The sequence below is a fragment of the Dermochelys coriacea genome, chromosome 12 (genome assembly GCF_009764565.3).
Source record: "Dermochelys coriacea isolate rDerCor1 chromosome 12, rDerCor1.pri.v4, whole genome shotgun sequence".
NCBI classification, from domain to species: Eukaryota; Metazoa; Chordata; order Testudines; family Dermochelyidae; genus Dermochelys; species Dermochelys coriacea.
The window spans coordinates 4,983,057-5,002,713 of record NC_050079.1 but is presented as its reverse complement, the minus strand read 5'-3'; the positions used below and the strand labels follow the sequence as shown (position 1 = coordinate 5,002,713).

The following is a 19,657-nucleotide window of genomic DNA, read 5'->3' as shown; positions in this document are numbered from 1 at the left end:
CCTGACTTTAACAAAGCTTTTGACACTGTATCCCACAGTATTCTTGCCAGCAAGCTAAAGAAGTATGGGCTGGATGAATGGACTACAAGGTGGCTAGAAAGCTGGCTAGATCGTTGGGCTCAACGCGTGGTGATCAATGGCTCCAGGTCTATTTGGCAGCCAGTATCAAGTGGAGTGCCCCAAGGCTCGTTCCTGGGGCCAGTTTTGTTCAATATCTTCATTAATGATCTGGAGGATGGCGTGGACAGCACCCTCGGCAAGTTTGCAGATGACACTAAACTGGGAGGAGAGGTAGATATGCTGGAGGGTAGGGATAGGATACAGAGGGTCCTAGACAAATTAGAGAATTGGGCCAAAAGAAAACTGAGGTTCAACAAGGACAAGTGCAGAGTCCTGCACTTAGGACGGAAGAAACCCATGCACTGCTACAGGCTAGGGACCGACTGGCTAAGCAGCAGTTCTGCAGAAAAGTACCTGGGGATTATAATGGATGAGAAGCTGGATCTGAGTCAGCAGTGTGCCCTTGTTGCCAAGAAGACCAACAGCATATTGGGCTGTATTAGTAGCAGTATTGCCAGCAGATCAAGGGGTGTGATTGTTCCCCTCTGTTCAACATTGGTGAGGCCTCATCTAGAGTACTGTGTCCAGTTTTGGGCCCCACGCTACACGGAGGATGTGGAAAAATTGCAACGCTTCCAGCAGAGGGCAACAAAAATGATTAGGGGACTGGAACACATGATTTATGAGGAGAGGCTGAGGGAACTGGGATTGTTTAGTCTGCAGAAGAGAAGAGTAAGGGGGGATTTGATAGCTGCTTTCAACTATCTGAAAGGGGGTTCCAAAGAGGATGGATCTAGACTGTTCTCAGTGGTAGCAGATGACAGAACAAGGAGCAATGGTCTCAAGTTGCAGTGGGGGAGGTTTAGGTTGGATATTGGGGGGAAAAACTTTTTCACGAGGAGGGTGGTGAAGCACTGGATTGTGTTGCCTAAGTAGGTGGTGGAATCTCCTTCCTTTTGAGGTTTTTAAGGCCTGGCTTGACAAAGCCCTGGCTGGGATGATTTAGTTGGGGATTGGTCCTGCTTTGAGCAGGGGGTTGGACTAGATGACCTCCTGAGGTCCCTTCCAACTCTGATATTCTATGAGTAGGTTTCAGTCCAGAGAAAATTCTTAATTTCTAGTAGCTTCTGATGTCCATTATGGGCCTTGTCTGACCTGGCGAGAGTCTTCTAGGGGAGCTCTGATTGGTTCTCTATCCCAGAGACCAGGTGCCACAGACAGGAGGTGCCTTGTCCATCCTGACTAGTCTTTATGAGCAGGACCTACAATCCTAGTGGTGCCTCTAATTTTGTAACCCCCCTGCTGCCTTTAATGGATGAACTCAGGAGGTGTGCCCTGCCACATGAGGTCCTGGGTCAATCTGCCAATGTGAGTCTCCCTGTGGAACTCGTGAGTCCTCCCAGTGGCGATTTAGATAACTCAAACTGCTACTGTAATGGCCGTGCCTCCTGGCAAATCATGGGTAATCCACCCTAACAGTGGCTACTGTACTCTCTTCATAAATAAGCACACAATTCTCAAATTACCAGACAATTCCAATAAACTTTATATACACAATAGAAATTATATACATCAAAAATGCAAATAGTTTTGTGTGTAATATTATTGGAAGTTGTCCGGAAGTACTATTACCAATTGTTCTGTTGAATAGATGGTATAATCAGTTAATCTTAGAGGAACGTACACATTGTTAATTGTGGTGCATTTTCTTTTTAGAAGCAGTGCATCTGACCAATACAGTCCATTTCCTGGCTTAATCTCTCTGATGGCATTTTTTCTTTGGTGCAGAGTTAATGTCTATTGAACCTACAAAGCGTACCTCATTGTGAGCTCAACTGTAAAAAGTATGTGAAAGTTCATAAGATGTTGCAATAACCATGAAAAATAGATGAAGTTGTTTACGATGTTAAATGTTGTAACAAGTGCAAGAGAGCCAGACAAAGAAGCTGGATTAGTCTAAATAAAAAGCCGTGTTATTGTAATCTAAGGATTTGTTAAAATTATGCTTGGTAAAAACATGGAATCAGATGTTAATAGACCAAAATTGGTGTGATGGATATTACACTTAATTGGTGGACAACATAATGAGGGGATGAACTATGCCACCCACTTTTTCCCTTTGCGGGGTTTCTCATAAAGAGACTTTGGGGAAAAAAAATCAGTTCAGTTCAGCTCTCCTTGTCCTCTCCTGTCCCACCACGTGCCTTAGCTCTCCTCACCTCATCTTCCCCCAGCTCGTCCCCTGAACTGCCAGCACAGCAACTCCTCTTGGCACATCTGAACTCATCTAAAAGACTTTCTTCCTAAAAGCAAGGCTAGCCCTGACCTTGTTTAAGGACCTTTGTTTTCACCTGGGAATGCTGAAAGTCATCACATTATCATGAGACTGGGTGGGTGAGGTAATAGCTTTTATTGGATCAGCTTCTGTTGATGAAAGAGACAAGCTTGCACCGAGCTCATCAGGTGACTAAGAGCTCAGTGCAAGTTTGCATCAGTTGGTGAAAGAGGCTGATTCAATAGAAGATATTATCTCACCCACCTTGTCTCTCTAACATCTTGGGACAAACATGGCTACAACCACCCTGGAAATCACCTTATCATGACATCCAACCCCCAGCCCATCAGTGGGGATATCTAAGTGCCAGCTTGGCAAGAGGCGCATGAGATCCTGCATTGTTTTCCCTTCCCTTGTTGCGTTATTTTCTGCCCCCTTTCTTTCCTGCTATCCTCTCTCTCACTCTTAGCTTTTCATTGAATCCTGAAATCGGCTATGTCCCATTCATCCAACCTTGACTTGTTGAAATAGAAAAGATCCAATCAGATGACATCCCTGAAACCAGGATCCAGGCAGCAGGTGTGGTGGCTGGTTTGCCAGCCAAAGCATTCATTCATAAGTAACCAGGGGGTGTATTTCACCCACCTTTTCTCTCCTGCTCCTTGTCTGTTTGCTAAGAACAGGAGAAGCAAATTGCCTCTACACTTCAGGACTGAGTAAAATTAACCCCTTTCCTTTTCATCAGAGAGGTTTTTCTGAAAATCAGAAACTAATATTGTGCCTCCAAAAGGAGAGACTTTAAAAGTTTTAACTGTTTTTGCGTAATCACTCAACCAGTTTCAATATAAATACCTGTTTTAATTCAATATTCGTTCTTGTATTAAATCATACACTTTTAATCTAAATGAATGTTTGAAGTGTTTGCTAAGTAACCAAGTAGAACCAAAGCCTCTGTTTAAAATAACTCTGAACCTACCTATCGCTGTTAAATGTTAGACCGTGAAAGAGTTTCTAAACACCTTTAACTCTTTAGGCTTTTGAGATCAGTATCCAGACAACAACATCCCTACAGGATACATATACATCCAACCAAAATTGGTAACCCTAACACAAGCAAATGACAGCATTGCATGGTTTCAAAACTGCATGTGATGTGAACATGTTTGCCAAAGTTTAGACTGAGACCAAGAAGCTTTCTTTACTGTGCACCAAACCCAGCATGTAATGCTGCATGAAGGGCTCTTGTTTTGGTTGTGAGGCACAGCCCTGAGCGGGAAACAGAGAGGAGAGATGCTGCCCCAGGGAGGCCTTTGGGAAAGACTATGCATTAAGACAGTGGGCTCGCTCCCTTCTCCGTGCCTAGGCAGCTCTAGTGGCAGACTGTGGGGGGGTGGGGAGACAACTCTGTCCTTCCTTGCTCTCTTTGGGGGTGGCTTGCATCCTGAGGGGTGGTAAGAGAGAGCAATCCTTCTGCTATCCTAAACCCAGGGAGTGCATTTGTGCCTTTGCCTTGCCTTGGGAGTCCAAGGAAGGGAGAAGGCTCCTTGCACACTGCACTGGCACCTGTGCCAGGGCCAGCTATTTTTAGCCTAAAGCCTATGCATACTGCACAGCAATTCTGGGGAGTGCCATAGTGGTACTGACTTTGACAGTCCAAGCGCTAGAGAAGCTTTCTTCCCAAATACCGACTGGGAGGACAAACGTTTAGCAGGCACCTGTCCTTGTCAGAGGGAAAAGTGCTGCAGGGATAGCTGCATATCTTCATTGTGAGGAAAGAGATTAAGGTCATTGTTAAACGTGACTTCCTCGAGCCACTAACAACAATAGATAAGGCATCAGAGAGGAAATGAAATATTCTGGGCCAATCTGGTGCCCAAACTGCAAGCATTCAATGAGGAGGCTCCGTTCCCAGGCAGCCTAATCAAATGGCCAGTTAACACAAGGCAGGATCACCCGCTGTAACAGGATAATGTCATGCTGGAGGGTGAGGGCCCTGAGCCCCACCTCTTGCCCAGCCCTTGCTACAGATGCACCCCCAGATTCTGAACTTTAATTTTAAAAAACTCATGTTCCTAGCCCTCATGGTTGGGAGGAAAACCTTGAAAATATAACCCCAGAGTAGCTGATACAGTGACAGCTGCCTGAGTCTACGCTCAGCTTGAAACAATAACCCTGCAGGGGTGAACTGCCCTAGTCACTCCCATTCCAAAAGAGCACACTGTAAATATTGAACATTATTTACTATTTCACAGCTGATCATTTTAGTAGAAACACCCAGGGAAGATAATTATTCCACAATCCTATACTGTGCACCAGAAGCCAATAATCCCAGCTGTCTCCTCCCCTGAAGCCAAGACCTCCAGCTGCTCCCTGACAACTTCTCAGATAGGGTTAGGAGCAGCCAACACAAATCTGGGTGTGGAAAAAAACCTGAACATGTAAGGCCAGCATAAAACTGAATTGGATATGGCAGTAATGATCAGAGGCTACTGCACTAATTAGATCACTAGCAGAGTAACAAACACAGAGGCTTCTTTACTGATTAGATTAATCATTTTCACATTTAACTAATTAAAAACCTCTATTTTAACATTTGAATGAAGCTCCTGCAGAATCCCCCCCAGAGACTGTACAAGGTTGCAAAGCCTTGCCAGCACAGCCCCTCCGTCTGACCCCACCCGGGGGTACAACAGTAAGGGGAGGTTTTCATTCCTTCCTTTTCAGTTGTCTTGTGGGGGAGCCCAGATTTAAGATATTAAAATAAAAAGAAAACAGCACAGAGTTTAAGCGTAGAAGTTTCTGGTTATCAGGGAATAATGTACAGATTATCAAGGGGTGCGAAGTTCGGTTTAGGATCAGATGGCGTAAGCAATACATAATCTGCAATATCCCCAATTGGGGGTAAAAGGTTAACGGGTCAAAGCACAGCCATTGAGATATGAGGGTATGTTGTTCAGAAAAGGGCTATGTTCAGGTGTGGAGCACAATGAGTTGATACGATGATGAGGATAGATTTACCCTCATTTGGTCAGATTTAATGTTCAGTGAGTTTATGGTTCCAGTTTATATGGTCCAATGGAAAGTCTCTCAGTCCCTTTCTCGTAGTTGATGCACGATGTCGTTCCGGCTCATACCTCCTGGTACTGTCGGTGGCCAGTGATGTGTTTGATGTAGATGTCCCTGGACCATCGGATGGTGTCTGAGACCGTGAGGCACCGCATGAGCCGTGCATAGCGTCGACCGATCCCACAGGTCCGCAGCACACACTCGTTGCAGGGGTCCCAGGCACCCAGGGCTCCGACAATCAGGGCGTCCATCTGCACCTGGTAGCCCTTCGCTCTCAGGGCATTGGCCAGGGGGGTGTACTTTTCCAGCTTATGAGCTCGGGCTTCGCGAAAGGCTGGGGTCCTGTTCTCAGAGGAGACCATGAGGTCGACGAGGATGATCTTTTTCTGGGCCTCGTCGGTGACGACCACGTCAGGTCGCAGCTGGTTGCTAGTACTAGGGATGGTGCAGTTCATGGTGACCTCCCCCAGGTGTGGTGTGATGGCTTTCACCAGGCGGTTCTGGATGGCGTTGTGGTGCAGCTGCCAGGCTTTGGGCTTGCAGCTGCACAGGATGTGGGGCAGGGTCTTGTTGTCGTAGCTGCACTTCCTGCAACGCTTGTCTCGGTTCCTGTGGTGGATGGCTCTGTTGAGCGGGATGCAGTTGAGCCAGGCACGGTAGGTGAAGCCGCCCCCGGCAAGGAAGTGGTTGCTGGCATCCCACTTGCCGGTCAGCTCAAAGGCTTTACCCTGGTCCAGTTTACGCTTCAGGGTTTCCACGTACAGTGAGTGGATGGCTGCCTTCAGGGTTCTCTCCAGCATGCCCCTGGTGCTCAGGGTGATGATGGTGTTGTCGTTGGACCTGATCTGCGGCACCAGGACTTCCAGCTCCTGGCGCTCCTTGCACCACTCCCAGCGGCAGCCGATGTGCTTCCTCAGGAGACGCATGGCGTTGCGAGTGCAGGACCAGTGAAGCGTTGTCACGCCCCTCGCTTCCGAATTTGCCATCCAGGGAGCTGCTCAGGAAGGTGGCGATGTCTTGGTTGGAGGGGGCTCTACTGATCTGCTTCTTTGTCGTATCATGGAAGGCTTTCACTTTCCTTACCATGGTGTCGGGACATGTCAGCAGGTGGAAGGTGTGGGTGATCACCGCAATGTCGCACAGATCGCCCATGCAGGGGATGTTGGCACCTACATTGGCTCCTTCCCCTCAGAGCTGAAGGACACATTTCCCAAGAGTAGAGAATCAAGTAGCTCACACCAGCCCCTACTGTGGTATGCTACTGACAGAGCAGTGGTTGTGGGAGGCAAGGCGATATTGCCAGAATAAGGAGGCAGCATAGGTAAATTGGGTACTACCGTTTGGGCTTTTTGGTAGCTGGCTGATAAGGAATGTATTTACCAGTACTGGGCTATAGTCAAATGATGGCAGGTCTTTTGCCAATCCGAATCTTCAGGGGATCTAACAGACATAAAGTGAATGTTGAAAATCCACTTGTATAAGTGCTTACATTTGCACAACCAGGTATACTATCAGCCAGGCATATGCTGTGGTACCCCAAATCTCCTCTCACTTATACCACTTCAATGGAGTTGCACTGGTATCACCGTGACCAGACGGCAGTGTGCTGGGAAATGTAGGAAGGTTTCCACAGGACAGCTTTAATCACACTTCTGATCTGCTGTTATTTATGTGCTCCTTTTGTGAACATCAACAGGTCTGGTGGTGTGGAGCACTTGTATAATATGTGATTATCCCCAGTATAGAATCATAGAATCATAGAATATCAGAGTTGGAAGGGACCTCAGGAGATCATCTAGTCCAACCCCCTGCTCAAAGCAGGACCAATCCCCAATTTTTTTTTGCCCCAGATCCCTAAATGGCCCCCTCAAGGATTGAACTTGCAACCCTGGGTTTAGCAGGCCAATGCTCAAACCACTGAGCTATCCCTCCCCCCCTTAAGACTGGGTACAGGGGCCTGAGATTAGGCCTGTTATCTGGATGTCCTAGGACAGGAACACAAAGAGGAAAATGCTTAATTCTAAGGCCGAAGTCTCACCGTGTGGTTCTGGTGACTTACCCGGGAGGGTTATAGTGAAGCGATATTTCTCCACATTTTCTCAGTGTATTTCTCCATTGGTTACATGCCTCCTCTAGCTGGCATTCTCTCAGGGGCAGAATCTCAGAGCTAGGTTTAAACGATTGCAGTGCCTGTTGAGCTTGAACCATGCTGAATGGCTGTGGATTCTTTCAAACTTGTGCTGCCTCTCAGCCTGTTTACCTTTTGAACAAGGTTCTTCTCATACTCTCAGGAGACTGGTATGCAGGCCCCTTCATGGATGAAAGAAAAAATGCCTGTGAATGTATTTTTTTGTGTTTCAGCTTCATAACCACCCACATTTTGGCATTCATCTCTTCTGTGTACAAAGATGTCTTTTAGAAATCACTCGTTAAATCTCCACCCTTCTTTGATAAGTATGGAAATAATGGAAACGCGTGAGACTGCTTTTGTTCAAAAAGGTTATAAAGGGAGTATCTCTGGGGCTATATTTATTCCTTTTTAACTAGGAGTTAAGTGAAAGTGATCCACTCAGTTTATCACTGAGTTAGCTAACTTATTGGCATGTGTTTCTAACACTGTATTTGAGCATGGGAAAAGTTTTCCTCCAGTTCATGTAAGTCCTAAACAGCAGGCCCTGGGAGATGGAGAATTTGAGGTCACAACTATTCATAGGATCATAAGACTGGAAGGGACCTCGAGAGATCATCTAGTCCAGTCCCCTGCACTCATGGCAGGATTAACATGTTTCTTTCTTTCCCAACAAGTTGTGGTGATGCAAAAGTCATAGAAAAGTTCTAACAAAAGGTTTTGTCATGTTATGTATTAATGGGCAGATTTTTCCAGAGAGCTCTGCACCCAGCAGCTCCCATTGTTTTCAGTGGGATCTACTGAGTGTGGAGCATGTTTGAGTGTTCCCCTTCTCATGGCCAGAGTTTCAAAACACTTTGGGTTCAGGTGTTAGCTGCAAAGTTGGGTGAACCTGAACTGTGTCTGACTAGAGAACACAGGTCATGTTGAGGTGACACAGCATTGCTCAGTGCTCAAGCAGCTCCGTGGAGTTAGTGGAACATGACTCCCGGGAATGGAGGAGCACAAGTGTCTGGAGCAGCAGAGGGCTGGTCTCATGAGGAATCAGCTGACCATTCTCCTTGTGCTCTAGGGATGAGTTGCCAGGGTTCTTCTGGGCTGGAAGCATCCCCAGGTGGCTGATCCTTTCCTTCAGCCTGTACCCCAGATATGGGCTCCCAGTGTTTGGGATCCACCATAGCATCTCTTGTCACTTGGGATCCAGTGATAGGCACCCAGAGGAAGGGGCCCTTATGAACCAGCTGCTTCCCTAGGAAGCCATCCCTCCCCTCCTGGGGTTGCCACTTTGTTGTATTAATCTGATGGGGCTAACTCCTTTCCCCTATGACATTGTGACATTGACATTACAATACTGTGACATTGCATCAGTATGTCATAATGATTCATAGAGTTTAGGGCCAGAAGGGACTATCAGATCATCTGATTTGACCTCCTGTATATCACAGCCCATTTCACCCAATTACCCCTATATGGAGCCCCATAGCTTGTGTACTAAAACATGTCTTTCAGACAGGTATCCAGTCTTGATCTGAAGACTTCAAGAGATGGAGAATTAATCACTTTCCTTGGTAGTTAGTTCCAGTGGCTTATCACCCTCTCTGTTAAAAACAGTCTTATTTCTAATTTAATTTGTCTGGCTTCAGTTTCTAGCCACTGGATCTTGTTATGCATTTGTGTGCCAGAGAAATGCATATGATCAAGGAACACAAATAATGATTTAAGTGCTCACTGATGTGAAGATAAAGTTTCTGGCTCTGCTTAGTCATTTTGTTGGTGGATTATCTTCCCTTTCTAGCACAGGCGTTTTCCAATCTGCTGGACGATGCTCCCGGATGGGTGTTTGAGTTCAAGGTGATGGATATTGTGTAAAACTTGCTAAAACTGTATAATGCTTCTGGTTAAAAGATGTTAAAAATGAGCCAACGTGTCTGACTGAAAGTTTAGGCAATGCCAAGCTGATATAAATGAAGCCCTTTCATTTTGCTCTGATTTCCCTGTCTCGTTGCTCGCTGGAGATTGCTCACAAACATGAAAGTCTCCTTCCCCTTAGTGCTAGGCCTTGGTAAGAGTGATTGCGGTAGTGCTTCCTGGCGTGTCACACACAGTGCTGAAGTCTGGAGCTAGGAACAAGCGTAGGGTTATAATTAGTCGTAATGGGATGAAATCAAATGAGCAATAATGCGTGCTGGATAGGAGGAAAGAAATCCTAATAGTGAAATCTGTTAGATCACAGAATCTCCTTAGACACCTACTAAGGAAAGGAATGGATGCCCTATTGTTTGGGTCATTTCAAAGTTGATAAGGAAATCTAGGCACAATCCTGCATGAGTTCAATGGAGGTGAACTTACTATCTACAATAAGATTCCAGAATCTCACTCTGTGTGTCAATCTGGGGCCTCGAATGTCTGTCTGAGTCAATGTGAAGTGATGGAAGCAGCTACAAGCGTGGCTGAGAGCTCTCTTGTTCAGAATATATCCAGGCTGAAGCATCACTGGGTTTTGCGGTCTGTAAGCATCCACTTTTTGAGTTTCAACTTTACACTGACAAACAGCGGCAGTAAAGCATCTGTGCCATGCCAAGAGTCCTAAACCATTGTAATGGTTCAGAGGTAACTCCTCCAATCACCACCCTTACTACAGCTAGTTTGCAAGCAACTATTTCATTGGTTGTATGAGGGAAACGCCATTGATAGTGGATTACGTTGTGCATCTGCAGTGCCCATGCACCCAGCTGCTACGCACACAAATCAACACAAATCTCCTCGCCCAAACTCCCCAGACACAAATCAACACAACCACTCAACAACAAAACCACAGCCAGCACAATAACCCCAAACATCATACTGATGCCTAGAACGTCGGTTGAGTCAGTGTGAGCAATGTTCAGAACATCACCAGGTTCAAATATCACATGGCCCTGGGCGAACCAGATGGGATGTTGGAGTCGAAAGGCTCCATGGTGGTAGGATCATGATAGCAGCTCAGGGGAGACAGTAACAGTTCCATGGGGGTAAGAAACAGGTGCTTGTGCGTCCCACCAGGGGGCCGCTCAGTGCACAAGCCTTGGGAACACGTACAACATTGCTCACTACCGCACAGAGCTTTTTATTTACACACATGCCTTTACGAATTACACCTGTGGGACAGCTAGCCTTCCAGGGACTAATGATTTAATAAATCTTCTCCTGTCTCTAACGTCTGTCATTCTATCACCTGCGATATGACAGTTCTTATGACTCTTGGTTTTAGAAATATACGTGTCCCACTTGACAGCTAAACGGAGGGCACTCGTGTAGCCTGTCGCTGGGCTCTCGCAGTGTAAAGATGATGGGCTGTACCCTCGGCATGTCACGTGAGCCACTCTCAAATACAGTGACCTTTGAGGCATCGTGTGAATTCTTTAGAAAGCAATGGAATGTGGAACAAAACTAGCTAGTGTTAAGTTGTACTAACATTGTATAAAGATTATCATTATCGTCTGGCATTTTGAAAGCGTGTGAGGCCTTGTCTGTGCACAGAGCTACACCATTGTAACTAAAGGTGTTTCCAAAACCCATGCAGTTGGGCTGTGAGGAGCTGCAGTTCCTCCTTCTGGTTGCTGGAGAGCGCTGTGGAGCATGGCTGCTTATCTTCCTCCCCTCTGGCTCCAAGCAGGGCAGGAGCAGCCAGGGGGACAGAAGTTGGGTGGGCAGGGAGGAGAGCAGGGCTCGAGAGTCCCCAGTCCTCTCACCCAGCACCCACCATTGAGCTCAGCTACCCAGCATTCTCCACCCCGCCCTAGCACCCACTGAGCTCAGCCTGCCAGTACCCACCCCTGCCTGCCCCAGGCAGCCCAGCTTCCCCCACTTCCTCCACACACTAAGCTCAGCCACCAGGCAGCCCAGCCCCCACTGAGTTCAGCCACCCAGCATCCAGTCTATTTTTCTTTGGATTGGGAAGATATTGGTTGGTGAAAGCTTGTACCATGCTTTAAATCCAAAGGCCTTCGGCCTGCCTGTGCCCAGTGGAGAGGCATGTTAGGGGCAGTACTTGACTTTGGCAGCAATCGTGGGAAAGCCCTTCTTGAGTAGAATCATACCTGTCATCTGGAAGTCCAGGCTGCTTCAAGTCTATTCCGCTCTTCACTTCCCGGCAGATGTTGCAGTCGCTGCCTGCATTTGGGCATGGCATAGAGATGCTTTTTACAAAGTGCTGAGGAACCCCATACTAAGAATACGTACAGAAGTGGGGCCCCATGTCTGAAGTGCATTCTGGAAAGCAAGTGCCTCATCTTAATTTGGTTTTAATTAAACCAAAGATTGCAAGCTAATCATTTCCAAGTGTTTGTTTTTCTGCAGTGACTGTACCAATTATCCTGCATACTGTCCTGTAGCAGCTTCCAAGGCTGTAGCATCAGTACCAAGCTAGGAGAAAAGGAGTACTTGTGGCACCTTAGAGACTAACAAATTTATTTGAGCATAAGCTTTCGTGAGCTACAGCATCCAATGAAGTGAGCTGTAGCTCACGAAAGCTTATGCTCAAATAAATTTGTTAGTCTTTAAGGTGCCACAAGAACTCCTTTTCTTTTTGCGAATACAGACTAACACGGCTACTACTCTGAAGCTAAGAGAGTCGATCGGCCAAGTGTGGAAGTGTTTTTTCTCATTTCATTTTGTGGAGCACCACTTTGCTGTATGAGCTGCCTTATTAACCAGCTGTAGAGCAGTCAGGCTTGTGGCTGAGTGTTGGCTTTGGTGGGCTTGAGCTGGGTTGTGGTAGCACATTGTACCAGCGCTTTCTGGTGGCCCACTGGGTTCTGCAGGATGTAAGCATAACAACCATATTCTCAAAGGACGTGAGCACCCACATTTCCAGCTGAGATCAACAGCTATGGCTGCACCTCTGAAAAATCAGACCTGACTATGTAGTCCTCCTCTGACTGCAGGTACAGCCTTCCATGGGTGCACGGATTCTGTGCTTTCATCCTAAACCTACCGGCAGGCTGAAGTAAGACCCTATCATAAAGGTGAACTGCTCCTGTTTATCTCATTGGGAAGTTAAATTGCCAACTTTAGGCTTCAGAGTTAAGTATCAGCTACAGAATTTAACAGCAGACCATTTTAGCAAAAACATCTAGTGACTTGGGGATTGTAAGCCATGTGTGGGTAAAACATCGGCTTGTCTTCTCCATTCTGTCCCTAAGCATTGGTGCCTCCAAGTGAACAGTGGAGGGTGTGGGCTTACATTTGTTCTCTGAAGAGTGCTCTCTTGGAAACTGATGGTTGCTGAAATTAGAGCTGATTGGAAAATAAGTGAAAAATGTAGACTTTTTGTTGAAAGAATGAATACTGAAAAAAGTTCAGCAGAAAACTCAAAAACTGGAAAAACCTCCAGTTTTCAGACACAAATGTTCAGTTTTAGGTTTTTGGATGAAAAATTGAAACATTTTGAAGAAAGTAGATATTTTATGCTAAAAGGTTCATTTTGTCAAATCCAATTTTCCATTTTTTTTTAAAAAGTTTCAATGGAAAACGTTCAACCAGCACTTGCTGTGGTTCTTAGCAGTGAGCTCAGCAGTACTTCTCTAGTCAAGATTGTTCAGGATGTTGCAGTCTAAGTTGAACCCCTGCTTAGTTCTCCTTCCTAACTCCCTCCTGCAGATTCCAGAGCTAGCTCGGGACTGGTTTACTCTCTGGCTGAGGCAGGGTAGTGCGAGGGGTCCAAGGAGAATGGTGCTAAACTTGGCACTGTGTACACCTTGCTGCTTTCTCCATTATTTCCATTTCTCTCTCTTCTCTGTCCATTGTTATGTTGGTCTCTCCTCTCTTTATTATTCCTAGTCTCTGTATTTTTCCCTCCCTCTCCCTTTGTGCCCCTACCATTTCTTCCCATGCTCCCCCACGCCTCAAAGTCTACGTATGCATGGGTGGCTTTCAGTGAGGGATAGACACTTGTGGAACTGAGAGTCAGGCAGTGGCCAAGTGTGAGTTTTGACATCTCCATTCTTACTTTTCTGAGCAATTCATGGCCCAGGCGTATGCATGTGTGCTGCTTGGTCACAAAAAGGCCCAGCGGCTAGATCCACAAAGGGACTTAGGAGCTTTACTACCACTTTAGGCACATTAAGTCCAACATTTAGACACCACTGAGATCCTCAAAACCAGGGTTCACCTGCCTCTTAACACTGTAGGTGCCTAAATTCCCTAAGCACCTGCGTTTTTACCAGTAAAGTCTCCATGGCACCTCATTTCTGCTGGTGGCCATGTGCAAACCCACCTAATTCCTGATGCCAGTGAACTGCGGGGTGCCTAGTTCACACCTAAGCCTCAATGGGATTCACACTAGGCATTCCCCTACCTATGTCACCTGAGGGACCAGTCCAGCAGGTGTGCTCAGATCATGCCCAACCTGCGCACTAGACAGTAGTGCCCACCTAGGGGATAGGTGTTGCAATGCTGAGCCTAGAAATGTGTGTTCACCCCTAACCCCTGCACAGAGGGGGCATGGAGCAGCTGGCATTGCTGTTCACTCCCCTCCTCTTCACACCCCTATGGGGCTTGGGGGGCAGGGAGAGAGCGAGGAGCAACTTTCCTTCTTCCTTAACCCCAAACCTGGCTGGTGCTTGTGGTGTTTGCTGGAGCAGCACGAGGGAGGAACTGCAATGCTCACTGGCTTAAACTTGTATTTTAGACACACAATATTGACCTCTTCAAGCCCTTCACCGAGGCTGTTTCTTCAGACCTCTCTGAAAGCTAAATGAATAGGTAGGCCAAACCAGCAGAATCCCCCCATTCCCGGGGTGGAGAATTGCCTTAATGAGCACAGTGAATTGGCTGCCCCAGAGAGATTCAGTTAACCCTTTAGACACTTCAGCTGATTGCAGTTGTCATGTATTTACGTAGGAAAGTGCAGTTCTGAGGCAGCATCTGGTTTTAAGAGAAGTTCTACTTTGTAGTCTGTCTCCCAGTCTTGCTTGACTGACCCACAAGGAGATGAGAAGGACTTGCCCAAGGTCCTGCAGTGAGTCTGGGACCCAGCATGATCGGGACATGCCATCCTGCAGGTGTAGCACTTACCACTACCTGCTCCCCCAGCCCCTGGCATCCCAAATGGACTCCTAGAATGGCTTTAGTTCTACCCACTGTACAGTGCCTCATACACAGGGCAAAGCTTATCTCGAGAGCTGCTCTAGATCCATCACCCTCAAAGGGCCAGTGGCTGAGTGGAACTGCAGAGAATGCTAGAAGGTGCTGTTGCAGCAATCAATGTGTTAATGAGTTAATCCCTGTTTGTGCCATTAACAATCATTAAGGTTTCCTACTTAAAACTGAGACTCAGGAAATGTCGGTGTTAAAGGCTGGATTTGTAAACAAGCTAGGTGCATGGTTACTACAGTTGCACACTCAAATCAAGTACCTATGTGTGCATGTGCCCAGAAACAGCCATTTGTGCATGTAACTGCCAGTTAGGTGCATAATTGTGAGTAATCTTTGTGTCCCTAGATTGCTTAAAATCAAGCCCCAAAAAGCAGATTGAGGACTGGGAAGATTAACTACATCTTTGTAACGTATCTTACAGGCCTGTAAACCTAACTTCAGTATCAGGCAAATTGCTGGAAACTATTGTAAAGAACAGAATTATCAGGTATAGAAATAAATATGATATGTAGGGGAAGAGTGGCTTTACAAACATGGCTTTGTAAAGGGAAATTATGCCTCGCCAATGTATTAGAATTCTTTGAGGGTGTCAACAAGCCTATGGACAAGGCTGATCCAGTGGGTATAGTGTACTTGGACTTTCAGAAAGCCTTTGACAAGGTCCTTCACCAAAGACTCTTGAGCAAATTAAGACGTCATGGGATAAGAGCGAAGGTCCATTCATGGATCAGTAAGTGGTTAAAAGATAGGAAACATAGCGTAGGAATAAATGGTCAGTTTTCACAATGGAGAGAGGTAAATGGCAGGGTCTCCCAAGGATCTGTTCTGTTCAATATATTCATAAAGGAACTGGAAAAGGGGGTAAACAATGAGGTGAGTAACTTTGTATTGCCTTCAAATTTTGCCAAGATAGTTAAGTCCAAAATTGACTATGAAGAGTTACAAATGGACCTTACGGAACTGGGTGACAAAATAGCAAATGAAATTCAGTGGTGATAAATGCAAAGTAATGCACATTGTAAAATATAATCCCAATTGTACATATAAAATGATGGGGTCCAAACTAGCTGTTACCAGTAAAGAAAGAGATCTTGGAGTCATCATGGATAGTTTTCTGACAACATCTGCTCAATGCGCAGATGCAGTCAAAACAGCTGACAGAAAGCTAGGAACCATTAGGAAAGGGATAGATAAGAAAATTATCATAATGCCACTATATAAGTTCAAGGTACACCCACACCTTGAATACTGTGTGTAGTTCTTGTTACTCCATCTCAAAAAAGATATATTAGAACTGGAAAAGGTGCAAAGAAGGGCAACAAAAATTATTAGGGGTATGGAACAGCTTCCCTAAGGTGGGATATGATAGAGGTCTATAAAATCATGATTGTTGTGGGCAGAGTGAATAGGGAAGTGTTATTTATCCTAGAACACATGAACCAGGGGTCACCCAATGAAATTAGCAGGCAGCAGGTTTAAAAAAAACAAATCGAACTACTTATTCACACAACGCATAGTCAACCTGTGAAACTCATTTGCCAGGGGAGGTTGTGAAGGCCAAAACTATAACTGGGCTCAAAAAAGAAGTAGATAAGTTCACGGAGGGATAGGTCCAGCAATGGCTATTAGGCAAGATGATCAGGGATGGAACCCCATGCTCTGGGTGTCTCTAAACTTCTGACTCCGAGAAGCTGGGACTGAACAACGGAGGATGGATCACTCAAAATTGCCCTGCTCTGTTCATTTCCTCTGAAGCCTCTGGCAGCAGCTGCTGTCTGAACATAGAATACTGGGTTAGATGGACCATTAGTCTGACCCAGTATGGCTGTTCTTATGGTCTTATGTTTACCTAAGGATGTTGCTGCTGCAGCCACAGGGCTCTTTATCCAGGATTTCAGTGCTCTCTGCGCTCCGAGAGAGACAACTGGTCTGTATACGCTCCCGTGTTTTGGTGTTTAACGTTTATCGCTTCCTACATAAGGAACGGAATGGATCCCTTCTCCCTCACAAATGCAACTCCTGCGGGCTTTTGGGGATAGATGTAACTAAAGAGAGGTGGGGACTTAGGTATTATCTATATTCCGTGTTTGTACTGTTGTATTAAACAACACTGACAACATGCAATGGCTATTTTCTATGTGCTTATTTCACCAAAGGTGGGATAATATGCACGTTGGAATTTTGTAACATTATCAAGAGGTTTTGACTCAATGCCCATGTTAATAATTGTCTTGTGAAGACTTCCATAAGGCTGCAGGAACGGTATGAGTGTGAGAATAATGGAAGTGCCATCTCTGAGCACTGAAGATTTGTGTATTTAGAAAGAAGGGAGATCCCACTCACATACTCTCTGTAGATCCTATTCTGGCGTATCTTGTACTGTAAAGACCCTCTCACTGCTGAGGCTACTGTGGGAGCTCTCTGGCCACCAAGCTCCCCTGGGAGTCGAGCACCTGCTCATTACTTTGAGGGAGTTATCTGAAAAAATCAAAATGACATACAGTTTGGCTCTCTGAGTGTTACCCAGTAGCACATACAAAACAACTTCTCCTGCTGATGCATCTGACGCACGGTGCAACATCATTAAAATCACCACTCACTCCACATGGCTACACCTGTCCTGCTGCAAGTCTAATTTTCAAACATTGGGAAAGGGTGGGGTTAACTGAGCATGGGGAGTGGGTGGGGTTAATGAAGGCTCTCGGTAGCCCTCAGAGGCATGGAACACCGGCCTTTACACATCTAAGTGCTGAGTGGTGCTTCCAGATGTGGAGTGTTTGAAAACGTGTTTGAAACTTGGGCCTGCAGATCCACACGCCCCACTTCACTGACGTGCAGCAATAACCCGTTAATTGCAGCTCTACCTGACTCAGCAGGGAGAAGGATTTGCTGTGTTAGCTTTAGGCTTTGATGATCTCAGCACCGGGCGCAGCTCTCTGTTATGTGAGCGCTTCGATCACGCACTGGGGGAGCTTATTTTAAAGACTATTTTACGTGAAAATTCACATAATAAGGAAGTTAACACAGACTTAAGCTCATTCTTCCTCTTCCTCTCTTGCTTGAGAGGCCCTACCTCCTGCAGGGGCTGCAACCCAGGAGTCTTGAGGGTCCTTAGCATGCGATCACCTCTGTTCTATGCGAGGCGAGGTTGGGACGTGCAGCATCTTGGTGCCATTAATGTTCTCTCTCTTGACAGGACTCCGAATCACTGGACAGGTGCATACAGAGTACCTTATCAGTGCTCTACCCTCCGTTTGAGGCCACAGCAGCCACAGTTCTGTGCCAGGTTTTTGACGTGGTGGAGAAGACCTACCGCGGGGATGGATTGCGCTACCTCATAGATTTCCTGATTCCAGCAAAGCACATCTTGCAGTGCATTCAGCAGGATGCCTGTGTGAGTATCGCTCTCTCCCAGAGGCCTGTATACAGCTCCTCAGGAGATTTTTCTTGTAGCGTTAGTCCATAAAAGTGCTGGCAAAAAGTATCATTAATGTATGTATTTATTGTTATAGTTAGTTTTATAGTAGGTGGACAGGCAGATTGACAAGAAATGGTTGAGGATTAGTTATTGAAACCTGCATTCCAGAAATCAGAAGTGGGCTGGTGCCTTTGTGTAGAGTGTAAACACAGACCCCGACTGAAGGGAGTTTTAGCTGAGTCTTTCTGAACTTTTACTGAGGTTCACCTGCCTGGAATATGATAGTTCCTATGCCCTAGTGTCTCCTCAGTGATATGTAGTAGGAGGCCAGGTTCTGCTGCTGGTAGGAGAACACTCTGGATGAAACATTGCCAGTCGGTGTCTTGCCCAGAACTCCCACTCCTTGTTGCTGGAATGTTCTCGGACTCAGTAGCCTCGAGGAGTCACATTATATTGGTGCTACTATGATGCTGAGATTAGCATTTTCCAGCATTGCCAGTGCTCAGCATTAAAAAATCATGAGTCAGGCTCGTCAAAGGCATTAGATTGGCTTAAAAATCATGTGATTTTAAAAAAAAATACACAGGTTTTTGGGGTTTTTTTGTTGGTCTTCTGGATTCTGAGCCTTTCGGGTGCACTTGGGTCACATTTTCAAGGTTTTCACCTCAGCCAGGAGGACTCAAAACTTCTTATTGAGAGCTGAGATTCTTGCTTGATCACTTGCCTCCAGGAGTTGGGGATTTAAGAAAACCAACAAATATCATGAGAATTGTGATGAAATTGAAAATGTTGGCAACACTGTAAAATGTTGCGCCTGATTGTTAGTGGCCTCCAGCTGGTGTGTGTGCAATCTTGCACATGTACTTTGCACTACCACACTTGTGTGTGATCCATTTGTCAGTGCATGAAAATTGTGATTTACATGTGAAAATGCACACGGGCTGCAATCTATCACCTGGATGTGCAGGTGTTCATGCTTGAATGCATATGTGCAGGTTTGCACATCTAACATTGTACACACAGAGGTGCAGGCCAGGTTGCAGACTGTAATAGAGTGTACAGGCTCTTTGAGATTTATGGGGAGCCCTCCCAGTTCAGTAATACCCTGTTCTAGATTTGCCCATAAAGATCCTGTGAAACAGGAGATGTGGTCCCTGAGGGGTAGGCAGGAGTTGTGAGGAAGCACTTTGGGTTTATAAAGAAGCTCCTTCTTCAGACCTCAGGTTTAGGGCCCAAGGCTGGGGCAGGTTGGGCCGCAGTTCCCCTCCCAGTCAAAGGGAGGGATCAGCTAACTCTTGGTGATTCCAGCCAGTCGTTCTTTGAGAACGAGGCCTGCTGGGATATGTAGTCCACCTGGTAGTTGTATTCAGACCCTAGAGTCTGGCAGAGCATGCTGGGAAATAAGGGGAGATGACGATGAGAGTTTCCCAGGGCGAGTGAGAGGCCTTGTGGCAGCCCCCTGGGACTTGCTGCTGTGCAGTGCCTGTGGGGCAGCCCCCCTGAACAAATGCCTGGCACTGCCACCTTGGCAAGTCCACGGCGAAGGAAGGGTCTTCGGCCCCTCCAACTGGCT

At 46.3% G+C, this 19,657-nt stretch overlaps 1 protein-coding gene across 1 annotated transcript in view; it reads left to right on the top strand.

The window, feature by feature from the left end:
- The window catches only part of PLEKHG4 (pleckstrin homology and RhoGEF domain containing G4), a 181,144-nt gene that overhangs the window by 9,461 nt on the left and 152,026 nt on the right, over positions 1–19,657 (top strand). The window contains 1 exon segment of the mRNA XM_038368060.2: positions 17,863–18,060. Coding sequence (XP_038223988.2) covers positions 17,863–18,060 — 198 coding nt within the window.